The sequence below is a fragment of the Trichechus manatus genome, unplaced genomic scaffold, assembly GCF_000243295.1.
Source record: "Trichechus manatus latirostris isolate Lorelei unplaced genomic scaffold, TriManLat1.0 scaffold00113, whole genome shotgun sequence".
NCBI classification, from domain to species: Eukaryota; Metazoa; Chordata; class Mammalia; order Sirenia; family Trichechidae; genus Trichechus; species Trichechus manatus.
The window spans coordinates 8,951,567-8,964,698 of NW_004444049.1; the positions used below are offsets into that span (position 1 = coordinate 8,951,567).

The window sequence follows — 13,132 nt, forward strand, 5'->3', positions numbered from 1 at the left end:
ATGTTGTTGTCATTTACTGATTAACTGCTCTGATTCCCTGTTGTATTTCTTTTGGTTTTGGATAGTCCTCGAGAATTCATTTCCTAGATTGGTATGGACCTCTGCATGAATCTCTCCTTGCTCTCCGTTCTCTGTCGGTTTTCTCACTCCATTTGGTACTTGGCTGAGTTTGTTATCTCTTCATTTGATGTTTTAGGGTTTCAGGATTGTTGTATTCTCTGTTCGGCTTAGTTTTTCGGATCTTTGCTGTGGAGGGACGGCGTGGTCCTTCTGCCTAGAGTGCCATTCTGCCGGAACTCCAAAAGTTTTTAATTTTGACAAAGTCCAATTTATCTATTTTTTCTTATGTTGTTTGTGTTCTTGCTATCATATCTAAGAAACCATAGCCAAATCCAAGGTCATGGAGATTTATCCCTATGTTTTCTCCTAAGAGTTTTATAATTTTAACATTTAGATTTAGTCTTCAATCCATTTTGAGTTAATTTTTGTGTATGGTATAGGGTAAGGGATCAACTTCATTCTTTTGCATGTGAATATCCCGTTGTTTCAGCACCATTTCTTGAAGAGACTATTCTTTCCCCATTGAAAGTTCTTCACACCTTTGTCAAAAATCAATTGAACATAGATATTTCTGGACCCTCAATTCTATCCCGTTGATCTATATGTCTATCCTTATGTCGGTGCCACATTGCTCTGGTTACTATAGCTTTGTAGTAAGTTTTAAAATTGGGAGTATGAGTCCTCCACTTTGCTTTTCTTTTTCAAAATTGTTTTGACTATTTGGGGTCCCTTGTGATTCCATATGAATTTTAGGATAAGCATGATCGTTTTTACAAAAAAGGTAGTTGGAATTTTGAAAGGGATTGCATTTAATTTGTAGATCTTGGGGAATAGTGGCATCTTAACAATATCGAGGTGCTCTGGTGGCTCAGTGGTTAAATCTCCCAGCTGCCAACCAAAAAGTTGGCCATTAGAACCCACCAATAGCTCCAAGGAAGAAAGATGTGGCAGTCTGCTTCCGTAAAGATTTATAGCATTGGAAACCCTATGGGGCAGTTTCACTGTGTTCTATGGGGTCACCATGAGTTGGAATCAGCTCAGTGACTGGGTTTGGTTTTGGTTTGGTAACAATTGTACATCTTCCAATTCATGAACACAGGATATCTTTCCATTTACTTAGGTATACTTTAATTTCTTTCAACAATCTTTTGTAGTTTTCAGCACACAAGTCTTGCACCTCTTTGGATAAATTTATTCATAAATATTTTGTTCTTTTGTTTTTATTGTGGTAAATATATAGGTAACAAAACAGTTGACATTGCAACAATCTTCACACATACAGCTCAGTGAATTTTATTCTTTTTGACACTATTGTAAATGGAATTGTTCTCTTCATTTCAATATTTGGATTGTTCATTGCTAGTGCATAAAAATACAATTAATTGTTATATGTTGATCTTGTATTCTGAAACTTTGCTGAATTCATTTATTAGCTCTAATTGTGTGTGTGTGTGTGTGTGTGTGGATTCTTTCAGATCTTCTATATAAAATGTCATGCCATCTATGAGTGGAAATAGTTTTCTTTCTTTCTTTCCAATTCTGATGCCTTTTATTTCTGTTTCTTGCATTATAGTCCTGGCTAGAACTTCCAGCACAATGTTGAACTGAAGTGGCAAAAATGGATGACTTTGTCTTCTTCCTGATCTTAGGGGGAAAGCTTTCACCATTATATATGATGTTAACTGAGGGATTTTCATATGTAACCTTTATCCAATTGAGGAAGTACCCTTCTATCCCTAGTTTGTTTGGTGTTTTTATTTAAAAACCAGTGTTGTATTTTGTCCAATGTTTTTCATGCATCAATTGAGATGATCGTGTAGTTTATTTCCTTCATTCTATCAACATGGTGTATTACATTGATTGAATTTTGTACATTGAATCACTTTAGAATTCCTGGGATACATCCCACTTGGTCATGGTATATAATCCTTTTAACATGCTGCTGGATTTTGTTTGCTAGTATTTTGGACAGAATTTTTGCATTTATATTAATAAGAGATATTGGTCTGTAGTTTTCTTTTTTCTCATGGTGACTTCATCTAGCTTCAGAGGAATGCTTGGCCTCATAGGATGAGTAGGAAGTGCTCCCTGTCTATTTTCTAGAAGGGTTTGAAAAGAATTGGAGCTAATGCTTCTTTAAAGGTTTGATAGAATTCACCAGTAAAACCATCTAGTCCTGAGCTTTTCTTTGTTGGAAGTTTATTTAATTATTGATTTAATCTCTTTACTTATTGTAGATCTATTCAGATTTTCTATATCTTCTTGAGTCAGTATTGGTAGCTTATGTGTTTCTAAGAATGTGTCTGTTTCATCTAGGCTATCTAATGTTTTGGCATACAATTGTTTATAACATTCTCTTATAATCCTTTTTATTTCTGTAAGATTGGTAGTAATGTCCCCACCTTCATTCCTGATTTTAGTAATTTGAGTCTTATGTCTCTTTTTTTTACCTCAGTCTATTTAAAAGTTTGCCAATTTTGTTGATATTTTCAAAAAACTAACTCTTAGTGTTGTTGATTCTCTCTTTTGTTTTCCTATTTTCTATTTCATTTGTCTCCACTATAATCTTTATTATTTCCTTTTGTTCTGCTTGCTTTGGGTCCACTTTTGCTCTTTTTTTTTCCCCTAATTTCTCAAGGTGGAAGTTTAGGTCACTGGTTTGAGATATAGATAGATATAGATTGTTGTTGTTAGTTGCTGTCTAGTTGATTCCAACTCATGGTGACTCCCTGTGTGCAGAGTAGAACTGCTCCATAGAGTTTTCAGGGCTGTGACCTTTCAGAAGCAGATCACCAGGTGTCTTAGTCATCTAGTGCTGCTGTAACAGAAATGCCATAAGTGGATGGCTTCAACAAAGAGAAATTGATACTATCACAGTCTAGTAGGTTACAAGTCCAAATTCAAGGCATCAGCTCCAGGGGAAGGCTTTCTCTGTTGCTTCTGGAGGAAGGTCTTTGTCATCAATCTTTTCCTGGACTAGGAGCTTCTCCTCAAAGGAACCCCAGGTCCAAAGGACATGCTCTGCTCCTGGTGCTGCTTTTTTGGTGGTATGAGGTCCCCAACTCTCTGCTCACTTCCCTTTCCTTTTATCTCTTGCAAGATAAAAGGTGGTGCAGGCCACACCCCAGGGAAACTACCTTTACTTTGGATCAGGGATGTGACCTTTGTAAGGGTGTTACAATCCCATCCTAATCCTCTTTAACATAAAATTATAATCACAAAATGGAGGACAATCACACAATACTGGAAATCATGGCCCAGCCAAACTTATACACACATTTTTTGGGGGGACATAATTCAATCCATGACACCAGGCCTTACTTTTGAGGCACCTCTGGGTGGGTTTGAAATAACAACTTCTCAGTTAGTAGGTTTTTTAGTGCTACTATAAACAGAAATACCACAAATGGGTGGCTTTAACAAACAGGAATTAATTTTCTCACAGTTTAGGAGGCTAGAAGTCTGAATTCAGGGTGCCGGCTCTAGGGGAAGGCTTTTTCTCTCTGTCGCCTCTGGAAGAAGGTCCTTGTCTCTTCTGAGCTTCTGCTCTGGACGATCTTTATGTGGTTTGGCATCTGTCTTCCCCCCTCTCTGCTTCTTTTGCTTGCTTGTTTAATCTCTTTTATATCTCAAAAGAGATTGACTCAAGGTATACCTCAATCCTGCCTCATTAACATAATAAACATAACCTAATCCTCACTGACATAACCTAATCCTGCCTCATTAACAATAACAAACATAACCCATTCATGAACGGGAGTATAATCACAGGCAGAGGTTAGGATTTTTTTTTTCCTTAATTTTTTTTTTTTACTGTGCTTTAGGTGAAAGTTTACAGCTCAAGTTAATTTCTCGTACAAAAAAAATTATACACATATTGTTCTGTGACACTAGCTGCAATTCCTATAATGTGACAGCACACTGTCCCTTCCCATCTCAGGTTTCCCGTGTCCATCCACCCAGCTCCTGTCCCTTCCTTCCTTCTCGTCCTGTCTCTGGACAGGAGCTGCCTATTTAGTCTTGTGTATCTGCTTGAACTAAGAAGCACACTCTTCACGAGTATCATTTTATGTTTTACAGTCCAGTCTAATCTTTGTCTGAAGAGTTGGCTTCAGGAACGGTTTTAGTTCTGGGTTAACAGAGAGTCTGGGGCCATGTCTCTGAGGGTTCCTCTAGTCTCAGTCAGACCATTAAGTTTGGTGTTTTTACATGAATTTGAGTTCTGCACCCCATTTTTCTCCTGCTCCGTCAGGGACTTTCTGTAGTGTTCCCTGTCAGGGTAGTCACTGGTGGTAGCCAGGCACCATCTAGTCCCTCTGGTCTCAGGCTGATGGAGTCTCTGGTTTATGCGGCCCTTTTGTTTCTTAGGCTAATATTTTCCTTGTGTCTTTAGTGTTCTTCATTTTCCTTTGCTCCAGGTGGGTTGGGATCAATGAATGCATCTTAGATGGCCACTTGCAAGCTTTTAAGACCCCAGATGCCACTCACCAAAGTGGGTTGCAGAATATTTTCTTAAACTTTTTTATGCCAATTGACCTAGATGTCCCCCGAGAGGTTAGGATTTATAACACATATTTTTTGGGGACAAAATTCAATCCATAACAGTAGTCTAATGCTTTACCATTTGCACCATCCAAGGGCCTCATAGGGTTTTTTTGGCGTATTTCCAGCTCTTTCTCCTTTGGAGCTGCTGGGTGGGTTCAAACCGCCAATCATCTGCTTAGCAGTTGAGTACTTAACCATTGCACCACCAAACCAAAACCAAACCATTGCCGTGGAGTCGATTCCGACTCATAGTGACACTATAGGACAGTAGAACTGCCCCATAGGGTTTCCAAGGAGCGGCTGGTGGATTCAAACTGCCAACCTTTTGGTTGGCAGCCGAGCTCTTAACCACTGCACCACCAGGGCTCCTTAATTCACACACAACCTTTCTATATTGTGTTCTCTACAACCCCACTATCTGGAATCCTAAAGCTTCTAAATCTGTTGTGTGCTGTTTCTGCTGATTCTCACTCATAGTGGCTAGCCTTCTTATGTGCTGATGATCTCTGATTGTGAGCTCGGTGCTTGACATCAACCAAAGGGAATCTTGAAGTCCTAGCATGTGAACACATTCCTCCAGAGAGGATTTGCATCTGCTTTTGCCCGGAGCCAAGGGGATGCTTCAGCCCTCCTTCAGGGTCCTAACTTTAAGTAGTTGCCCAAGACTCAGCTCCCCAACCTCCCAGCTGCATTCTCACTTTTCCTTTGTGGATGAGAAAGTGATGTTTGGAGATCTTGGGAAACAACAAGTCCTCAAAGAATCATAGCCTGTCTTTCCAGAATATTCTTTTTCTGTAGTAGGTCCGTCAGCTCTCCAAGTCCATCACATCATTAGAAGCAGAAATTCTCCAATCCATTCCACGCACAATCATAGGAGGCGTCTTTTTGACATGCTCCTCTGATCACATCACACTCCTGCTTAAACCTTCAATGACTCCCCTTTGTCCTTACATATTGTAAAAAGAGTGTGGGGGCGGTGTCTGGCCTCCTGTAACTTCACAAGGGGGAAGGAGAACCAACACCAACAGCCCAAGGCTGATTCCTATGAAGTGGAGGTCAGACATGCCTCCTCTTTCTGCCCTCTTAACCAATTCTGACACCAGCCGTCCCTCCCACGGCACTCTCTACTTCTGTGTTGGGTTCGATAATTCATTGCAGTGGTCACTCAGAGCTCATAGACAATACTTACGATTATGGGGTTTATTCGGGAAGTAACAGGTTACAACTCAGGCTCAGGAACACTGGGGATAGTTCTTCCATCAGGACAGTCTCTTCCCAGCTGTGCCACAGGCACGCTTCTCTCTGGCCCCTCAGCCTCTGCCCTGCTAAGGCAAGTGTTACAAAGCTCTTTTAGCTCTGCCAATAAGTGCCCAGAGGCACCCCACTCCGCCAGTAAGCCTCGGCTCAAAGGCACTCAGCTTTCTCACTCTATGGGCCAGGAAGTCCAGTGCACCATCTCCTGCCAGTCATTCCTGCTGCCATTTCTCTCTGTCTTCAGTGTTACAGCTCTCTCTCTTTCTGTGTCCTGGTTCCCGGAACTTCTCAGCACCAAGATCTGGAGTCCAAAGGGCGCACTCCACTCCTGAATGTTCTTCCATGGTGGTGGTGGGATCCTCTCTTTCCCGCTTCTAGGATGGCTCATTTCAAGCCTAGCAGGATGGCAAAACTGGCCAATCCCCTTGGTGAGCCACAATTACCCTATTTGCACAGTCCCACCCAATCACTTGGGTAGGAGTTACAAGACCATGGTGAGAGAGGCCACAGAAAAGCGATCCATCTCATCGCACATGTAAAATTTGAATTCCTTATAGAGTCGCTATGACTTGGAATTGACTCGATGGCAACAGGTTTGCTTTTTGGTTTTGTGGGGAAAATAGAGAAGTTTGAAATTTTAATGTAGGTAAGTTTATTGATGTCTTCTGCTGAGATCTCTTCAAATGCTTCTAAGTTTATAAAGTCTTTCCCTCTCTGGGTATTTGATACATGTTCACTTCTACTTTCTACATACATGGCTGTCAACTTCATCTTCACAAAGCGGGCTCTGATCATGTCACTCCTGCTCAAAAATGTTTAACAACCTTCCTGGAGTCAGAATAAAGTCCAAACTCTTTAGCTTGTTGTTGGAGGCTTTTCACAATTCAACCTAAGCCTGCCTTTCTAGCTATTTCTTTTCTCAGCCATAGGGAAGGATTTGCCTCTCTGTCTGTGACCTGCTCTTTCCCGTCTCCAAGACTTTGTTTCTGCTGGTCCCTCTGCATAGAATGCCCTCCCTCTATTTCTGTAGATTTAAATCCTGCTTAATTTTCAAGTTCTGTTTTCTCTAGAAAGCCTCACCTTATGCTTCATCCTGAGAGGGTGGGTGGTGGAGGGATAAGAACAGGAGATTTGAAGTCAGACAAATCCTTCACTTGTTAGCTGTTAGCCAAATCATTTAACCTTCCCAAGCCTCAGTTCCCTCATCTTTAAAATGGGAACAGAAAGCAATGAAGGACCACATTGGGTGGTTGCAAGGGTGAACTCAGATAATGTATGTAAAGATCCTAGCACAGTCCTGCCCCACCCTACATTCCACCATTTTGGAACAAAGCCACCCGCTGACCAGGTGTCACTAGTCATGTCTATCCCTGAAGGCTTGGCTGGTTTTCAAATTCCATTAGGTGGCTGAACTTTCCTGCTGGGGAGATGGGAGTAGGCAAACAAGTTTCACTTCTAGGAATCCAGCCCTGGCCCCCAGGCACCTCTGTGGGTTCCCACAGTAATCTGGGCCCAAAGGAATCCCCATCCTCCTACTTTCTTTGTTTGAGCTCCAATGGCTTGGCCGTTGAAAAATGTTTGAGTAAGTTTCCAAAGCGGTGCACGTACAGCCACCCTCCTTCGCCAACTACCCCACCCTATGATGATGAGTCGAGGATAATCTTCCCAATTTTAAGGTGGGTAAACTGAGGGTCAATGGTTAAGTGCTTGCCTGCTAACCCAAATGTTGGTGGTTCAAACCAGCTCAATGACTCTGCAGGAGAAAGACCTTCCATCTGTCCCGTAAAGACTACAGCCTAGTAAACCCTATGGGGTGATTCTACTCTGTTCCATGGGGTTGCTAGGAGTTGGATTCCATTCAAAGGCACCTAACAACGACAACAATAAACTGAGGCTCAAACAATCTTCCATATAGTTGGGTTTAGAACTTGTATGTCTTCCTTAACCGGAGAAGGGGTTTCTTCAGGGGACTCTGGGAAGCCTGGGCAGCTGTGTGTGTGGAGGGGGCAGTGGGGAAGCTCTGGCCCCAGAGCAGGAATCCTGGCTCTCAAGGCCTCCAATCCTTTGTCCATAAGTGGGTTGCTGCCCCTCTCTCGGAGGCTGGCTGGGAGCTCTGTCTGAGTGTTTTCTTTGTGAATTTAGAGTCCCGCACTTGAGGAGGTTATTTTGCTCGTGTTATTTAGGGAAAAGCAAGGATTATGGCTCCCTGGCTGGGGTGTGTGTGTCCCTAGGGCTAGGGTTGAGGGCGGGGACTTCCTGGACAGTGAGAAGATCAAGCTTAGCGCTTGCTCCTTCTGATCCCAGTTGCTGTATCTGTAAAGCTGGGGTGGTGGTAGACAAAACGGTCTTGTAGACCATTTTCAAAGTGCTCTCCTGGGCCCAGCCCCTCCCCAGCCCAGGATCTTGGGGCCTGACTTCATTGGGTTGGTCTGACCAAATCTCTGACCTAATTTGGCTACCCACAGCATCTGTCCCACCCTTCCCTGAGGGGCCCTGGCCCAACTCCAGCTCCCCACCAAGGGGTCTGAGTCAGGCCTGGGATGAGGGCAGTGTGCTCCAGGACCATGGTTGACCTCCTGAGCCTTCCCTCTCCCCCCGGACCCAGCATCCTCTCCTCCTTCCCTCTTGAAATCTGAGCTCAGGGATCCGGGGAGAACTCTCTCTGCAAAACATTCCATCCAGTTGTCCAAACAGTCTGCACAGCTGGCAGAGGGAAGGGCGGCCAGAGCTCAGCTTTTGGGAAGCCCATGGGCTGTTGTTTTCATGGAAATGGGGGAGTCCTCACTGTGCTGGCCAGCCCCTGGCTGCCCAAAGGGAGTCCACAGAGCAGAAGGGACACACACACACACACACACACACACACACACACACACACACACACACGCCTGGGCCTAGCCTGGCGGTGACCCTCCGGCTGCCTCAGGGTCTGCCCGGCCAGGTGCTCACAGCAGCCTCTCGCCTGCAGCCCGGAGGTGGCTGGAGGCTCCCCTTGTGACTAGGCTCAGCTGCTTGGTTGCGGGGGAAGGGGGGCAGGAATGACACAGAGATAGCAAGCCTAGGAGGTGACTTGGGGCAGCAGCTCTCACTGGCAAGCAGTCCCAGACCTGGCTGCCTCTTGGCTCCCACTCACTAGTGATCCCAGACAAGTCTCCCAGCCTCAGTTTCCTCATCTACAACAGGATAGGATAGGGATGGGCCTCTTCTGGCTCTGAATTTTCTAAGAGGTCACAGCCAAGGACAACATCCCCACAGCTCCCCATCCAGCCCAGGCTATGTCTGTATGTCTGGAAAGTAACAAGTTTGTCTACACAGTCCCCAGAGTAGCTCTGACTCAGTTTCCCTCTGAGGGACTGTCTGGGGCTTGACTCCCCACCACTTTGCCACCAGCCAAGGCAGGCCCCTTCCCCTCCTGCCCTGTCGGGGTGATGAGGAGACTCTCCCCCCTTTTCACACATCCTGTTTTCCATTAATTGTTTCCAGGTGGGCCCAGAGGTTGCCCGGCAGAGGAAGATAGGGGCACAGGAGATTTTAGTAGGGGTTCAGCAAGGAGAAAAAACAGGAAGGAGGTGGGAGCAGGCCATGGAAAATTCATTGCCAGGAAAGGGAGGCCAACATCTGGTTTGCATTAGGCTGAGAGAACTTCCAGTGAGAGATATTGTTATCCACAGGGTGGGTGGGGTGTGAGGCCGGTAGAGAACTGGCAGCTTCTTCCCAGCTGGGACTCAGAGGCTGACACAGAAAGAAGAGGGAAGGCAAGGGAGAAGGGAATAGGAAACTCGATTCAGTCTACACTGCAGCAGACACTTCACCAATGGTATCTTCTTTGATCATCACATCTTCACAGGGCAGAATTGTTCTCATTTTATAGATGAGGGAACTGAGGCTCAGAAAGGTTAAGCGATTGCCCAAGGTCACACAGCCAGCTAGTGATAGGGCCATGGTCAAACTTTTTCCAACATGCTAACCCGGGTGGGGAGGGGACAAGTGGCCCCATCTTCAGGCCTGGTTGAAGCCTGGGCCTCAGGCATAGAGGAGGAGGCCTCAACCAACCCTTGGGTGTCGCCCCTTCCCTGGCCCAGAGCCTGGCTAGGAGGCCCGCAGTGTCATCTGCTGCTTGCTGAACTGCAGGAGTTAATAATTACAGGGTTTCAGGAGATAGGGGCCTGTCTGGGAGGTGCCTCCTTTCCAGCCCGCTGCTCCTCAGAGATAGCAAAGGTTAGTATGAGGCTCAGCCTGGGGGCAGGGAGAAGGTTCCTGTCACCTGCCCGCTGGGCTGTCTCTAGAGGGACCCTCGGCCTAGCCCCTGAGACATGGACAGCTTGGAGGAGCCTGCCAGGTGCCCCGCCCGAGGGAAGTGTCCCGTCTTCCTGGCCATGAGCTCAGGGGCTATCCGCTATGCCCCATCAGGCCTGGGCCCCGTACTTGAGGGGAACTTGGGAGAGGAGCCCTGGGTCACAGACAGGTGAGCCAGGGACCTGGGATGTGGTGGGGACGGGGTTTTGCCACTCTGCAGGGGAGTTTGGTGAGGGGGTGTTGAGAAGCTGGGCCCCGGGTAGAGGGGTGGGGGAATGCATGGAACTATGAAGAATCTGTGGAGCCTCTTACAAGGTTGGAAACCTGGTGGCATAGCAGTTAAGAGCTACGGCTGCTAACCAAAAGGTCTGCAGTTCCAATCCACCAGGGGTTCCTTGGAAAACCTATGGGGCAGTTCTACTCTGTCCTGTAGGGTCAGTATGAGTCGGAATCAACTCGATGGCAATGAGTTTGTTTTTTTTTTTGTTTGTTTTTTGTTTTTCTTACAAGGTTGGAGAGCGGGTGGCTAGTGGTTAAGAGTTTGGCTGCTAACCAAAAGGTTGGCAGTTCAAATCCACCAGCTGCTCCTTGGAAACCCTATGGGGCAGTTCTACTCTGTGCTATAGGGTTGCTGTGAGTTGGAATTGACTCGAGTCAAGTCTTACAAGGTTGGCATCAAGAGGTGGCTCTGATTGTTTTGGCCAACTCGATTGTTGTACCAAGGGGGAGGCTGAGGCTCAGAGAGGGCAAGACACTCACCCTGGGTCACGCAGTGAGCTGAGAACAGACCTAAGTCTAGAATTAAAGCCTGGGTTATCCAGGCTGGCTGTCTCCTGTTGTCATTTGCCTCCAGCCAAGGGTCTGTGGCCAAGGCTGCCAGGCTGGGGGTGGAGGTAGGGGAAATGAGAGTTTGGCTGGAGTGGGGCAATGGCTCCTGGACAGAGGACACACCTTTCACTTCTCCCTCCCTGTTACCCCTAACAGGCACCTAGCAGGCACTCAGTAACCCTTGTTGCCTGACTGTATGCAGCTTCCAGAGGACCCTCTGGTTTCTGGGGTGTCTTTTTGGAACACTGGTGTAAGGGGTCTCATCCTCCCCACCACTGGCTATGTGACATCAGGCAGATTCCTTAACCTCTCTGAGCCTAACTTTTTCAGTTGAGGAACAGGGCTCCCTGGGCTGCTGGGAGGAGCCATGGTAACTGGATGAACAGATGATGCATATTTGTGGTCAGTCCTTGGACAGTCAGTGCTTCCAGAATGGTGACCCCACAGTTGTCCTTTGGGACCTCCCTCAAGGGCCTCCTCAGGCCACCAGCTCTCCTTGGGCTGAGGAGTCTTCCTTTGAGGCTGCAGCCCTGGGCTGACACCTCCTGCACCCCTTATCTCCATTGGTCTGGGTTAGCACAGCTTGGGCCAGGGCCTATCTCCGGCCTGGGCTTTGAAGACTTGGAGGGCGAAGGCCCTGTGCTGGGCTCCTTTACTCATCTTCTCTTCCTTCCCCTAAATAGTGTGCAGAGCAAGGGGCAGGAAGACAGCAGTTGCTCAAGACTTACTTGGGAAGGATTCAAGTAACAAACATAGGACCAGGACATCTGTTTGGGCTGGACCCTGTGCTGGGGAACACAGAGCCGAGAAGGAGCTGGTCCCTGCCCCCAGGAAGCCACAGTCATGGAAACAATTGCCCGTAGAGTGAAGGGCATGGGAGGCCTGAGCTGAATGATTCTGGGAAGCCAGAAGGGATGACACGGAGGGCTGTCCAGGTTGTTCACTGCACAAGGTGCTGACTGAGGGAGCAAGCAAGGCCTGCAATCCAACCTGCCCTCCACTCAGCAAGCCTCGTACGTTGGCATGGGCTCTGCTCACCTGGGAAGGGGGCACTGTTTTCTATTTTCAACAAAGACACTATTCACTTGGCAAGGTGTGCCTGGGGCAAGAGGTGGCTGCGGAAGTGGGGGTCCTTGGAGGTGTATTCTCATCCCCCCACCAGACTGGAGCCCCAGGAGAGCAAGGTCTGTGTCTGTGTCGTTTCCCTCTGCATACCCAGACCTTGCATGGCCCATAGTTTGTGCTCAGGAAGTGATGGCTGAATGCCTGAATGATGTATCCCCAAATGGAGATCTGCAAACTCAACCCTGGAGCCCCTGAGTCTGTGGGCCTGGAAGTGGAGCACCCAGAGTTCTCGTGGCATCAGGAAGGGAAGGGACTCCCTCCTTCCGCCAAGTACCTCCCCAGACACTGAGGGTGGGAGCATGGTCCCTGGCAGGAGAGAAGAGGGATGATGCTCTAACTGGATCTGGCCCCAGGTGGAGTTGAGGTGTGTGTGTGGGGGGGGGAGGTGCATTCTACAGGAGTAGATGATGGACAAAGGCAGGGATGAACAGGTGTGCTGAGAGGCAGGTGGGAGCCCCCGTGGTGGGAGGCTGGGTGGGAGGCTTGGGCCAAAGGTGAGTGCTCCCTCAGATAAGCACTCAGCCAGTAGGACCCTGAACATTTGTTTTGGTTTTGAGGTCTGCCCCCTCACTCCTCCCAACCTTAGCCAGGCTGGTGCACACAACAGGGACAGAGCACGGAGCCCCGAAAAGGAGCGCGTGGAGGGAAGGAAGGGCTGGGGACGGCCTCGCAGAGGCGGATTGAAGGTATGGCTGGTAGGGGCGCTTGCTCTGGGTGCAGCTTGGGCGGAGGGCGGGGGTGCAATGAGCAGTTTCTACTGGCCATAGCAGTTTCCGTCGCCAGCTGTGAGGGATCAGTCAAACTGATTGCCATAGGTGCTATTTTTCGTAGATAGGCGGCTGGCACGGAAGGGTGTCTGCTGGCCTTGAGTGACAATCCTGTGACAATCAGGGAGCCCGGGAGCCATTGCAGGTTCTTAAGCGGGAGAGGGGGGAGCTCTGTCCTGGGGCGGAATATGGCTGGAAAGGAGTCAGCTGGAAGAGCCTGACTGCAGCGTTGGCTGTGAGATGATAGGGGACGGGGGGTG

The 13,132-nt window shown here is 47.5% G+C and overlaps 1 protein-coding gene across 1 annotated transcript in view; it reads left to right on the plus strand.

The window, feature by feature from the left end:
- The first annotated feature begins 10,169 nt into the window (after positions 1-10,169).
- Positions 10,170-13,132, plus strand: part of RAB3IL1 (RAB3A interacting protein like 1) — a 22,273-nt gene continuing 19,310 nt past the window's right edge. Inside the window, exon 1 of the mRNA XM_004383856.2 lies at positions 10,170-10,321. Coding sequence (XP_004383913.1) covers positions 10,170-10,321 — 152 coding nt within the window. The remainder of the gene's footprint in view (positions 10,322-13,132) is intronic.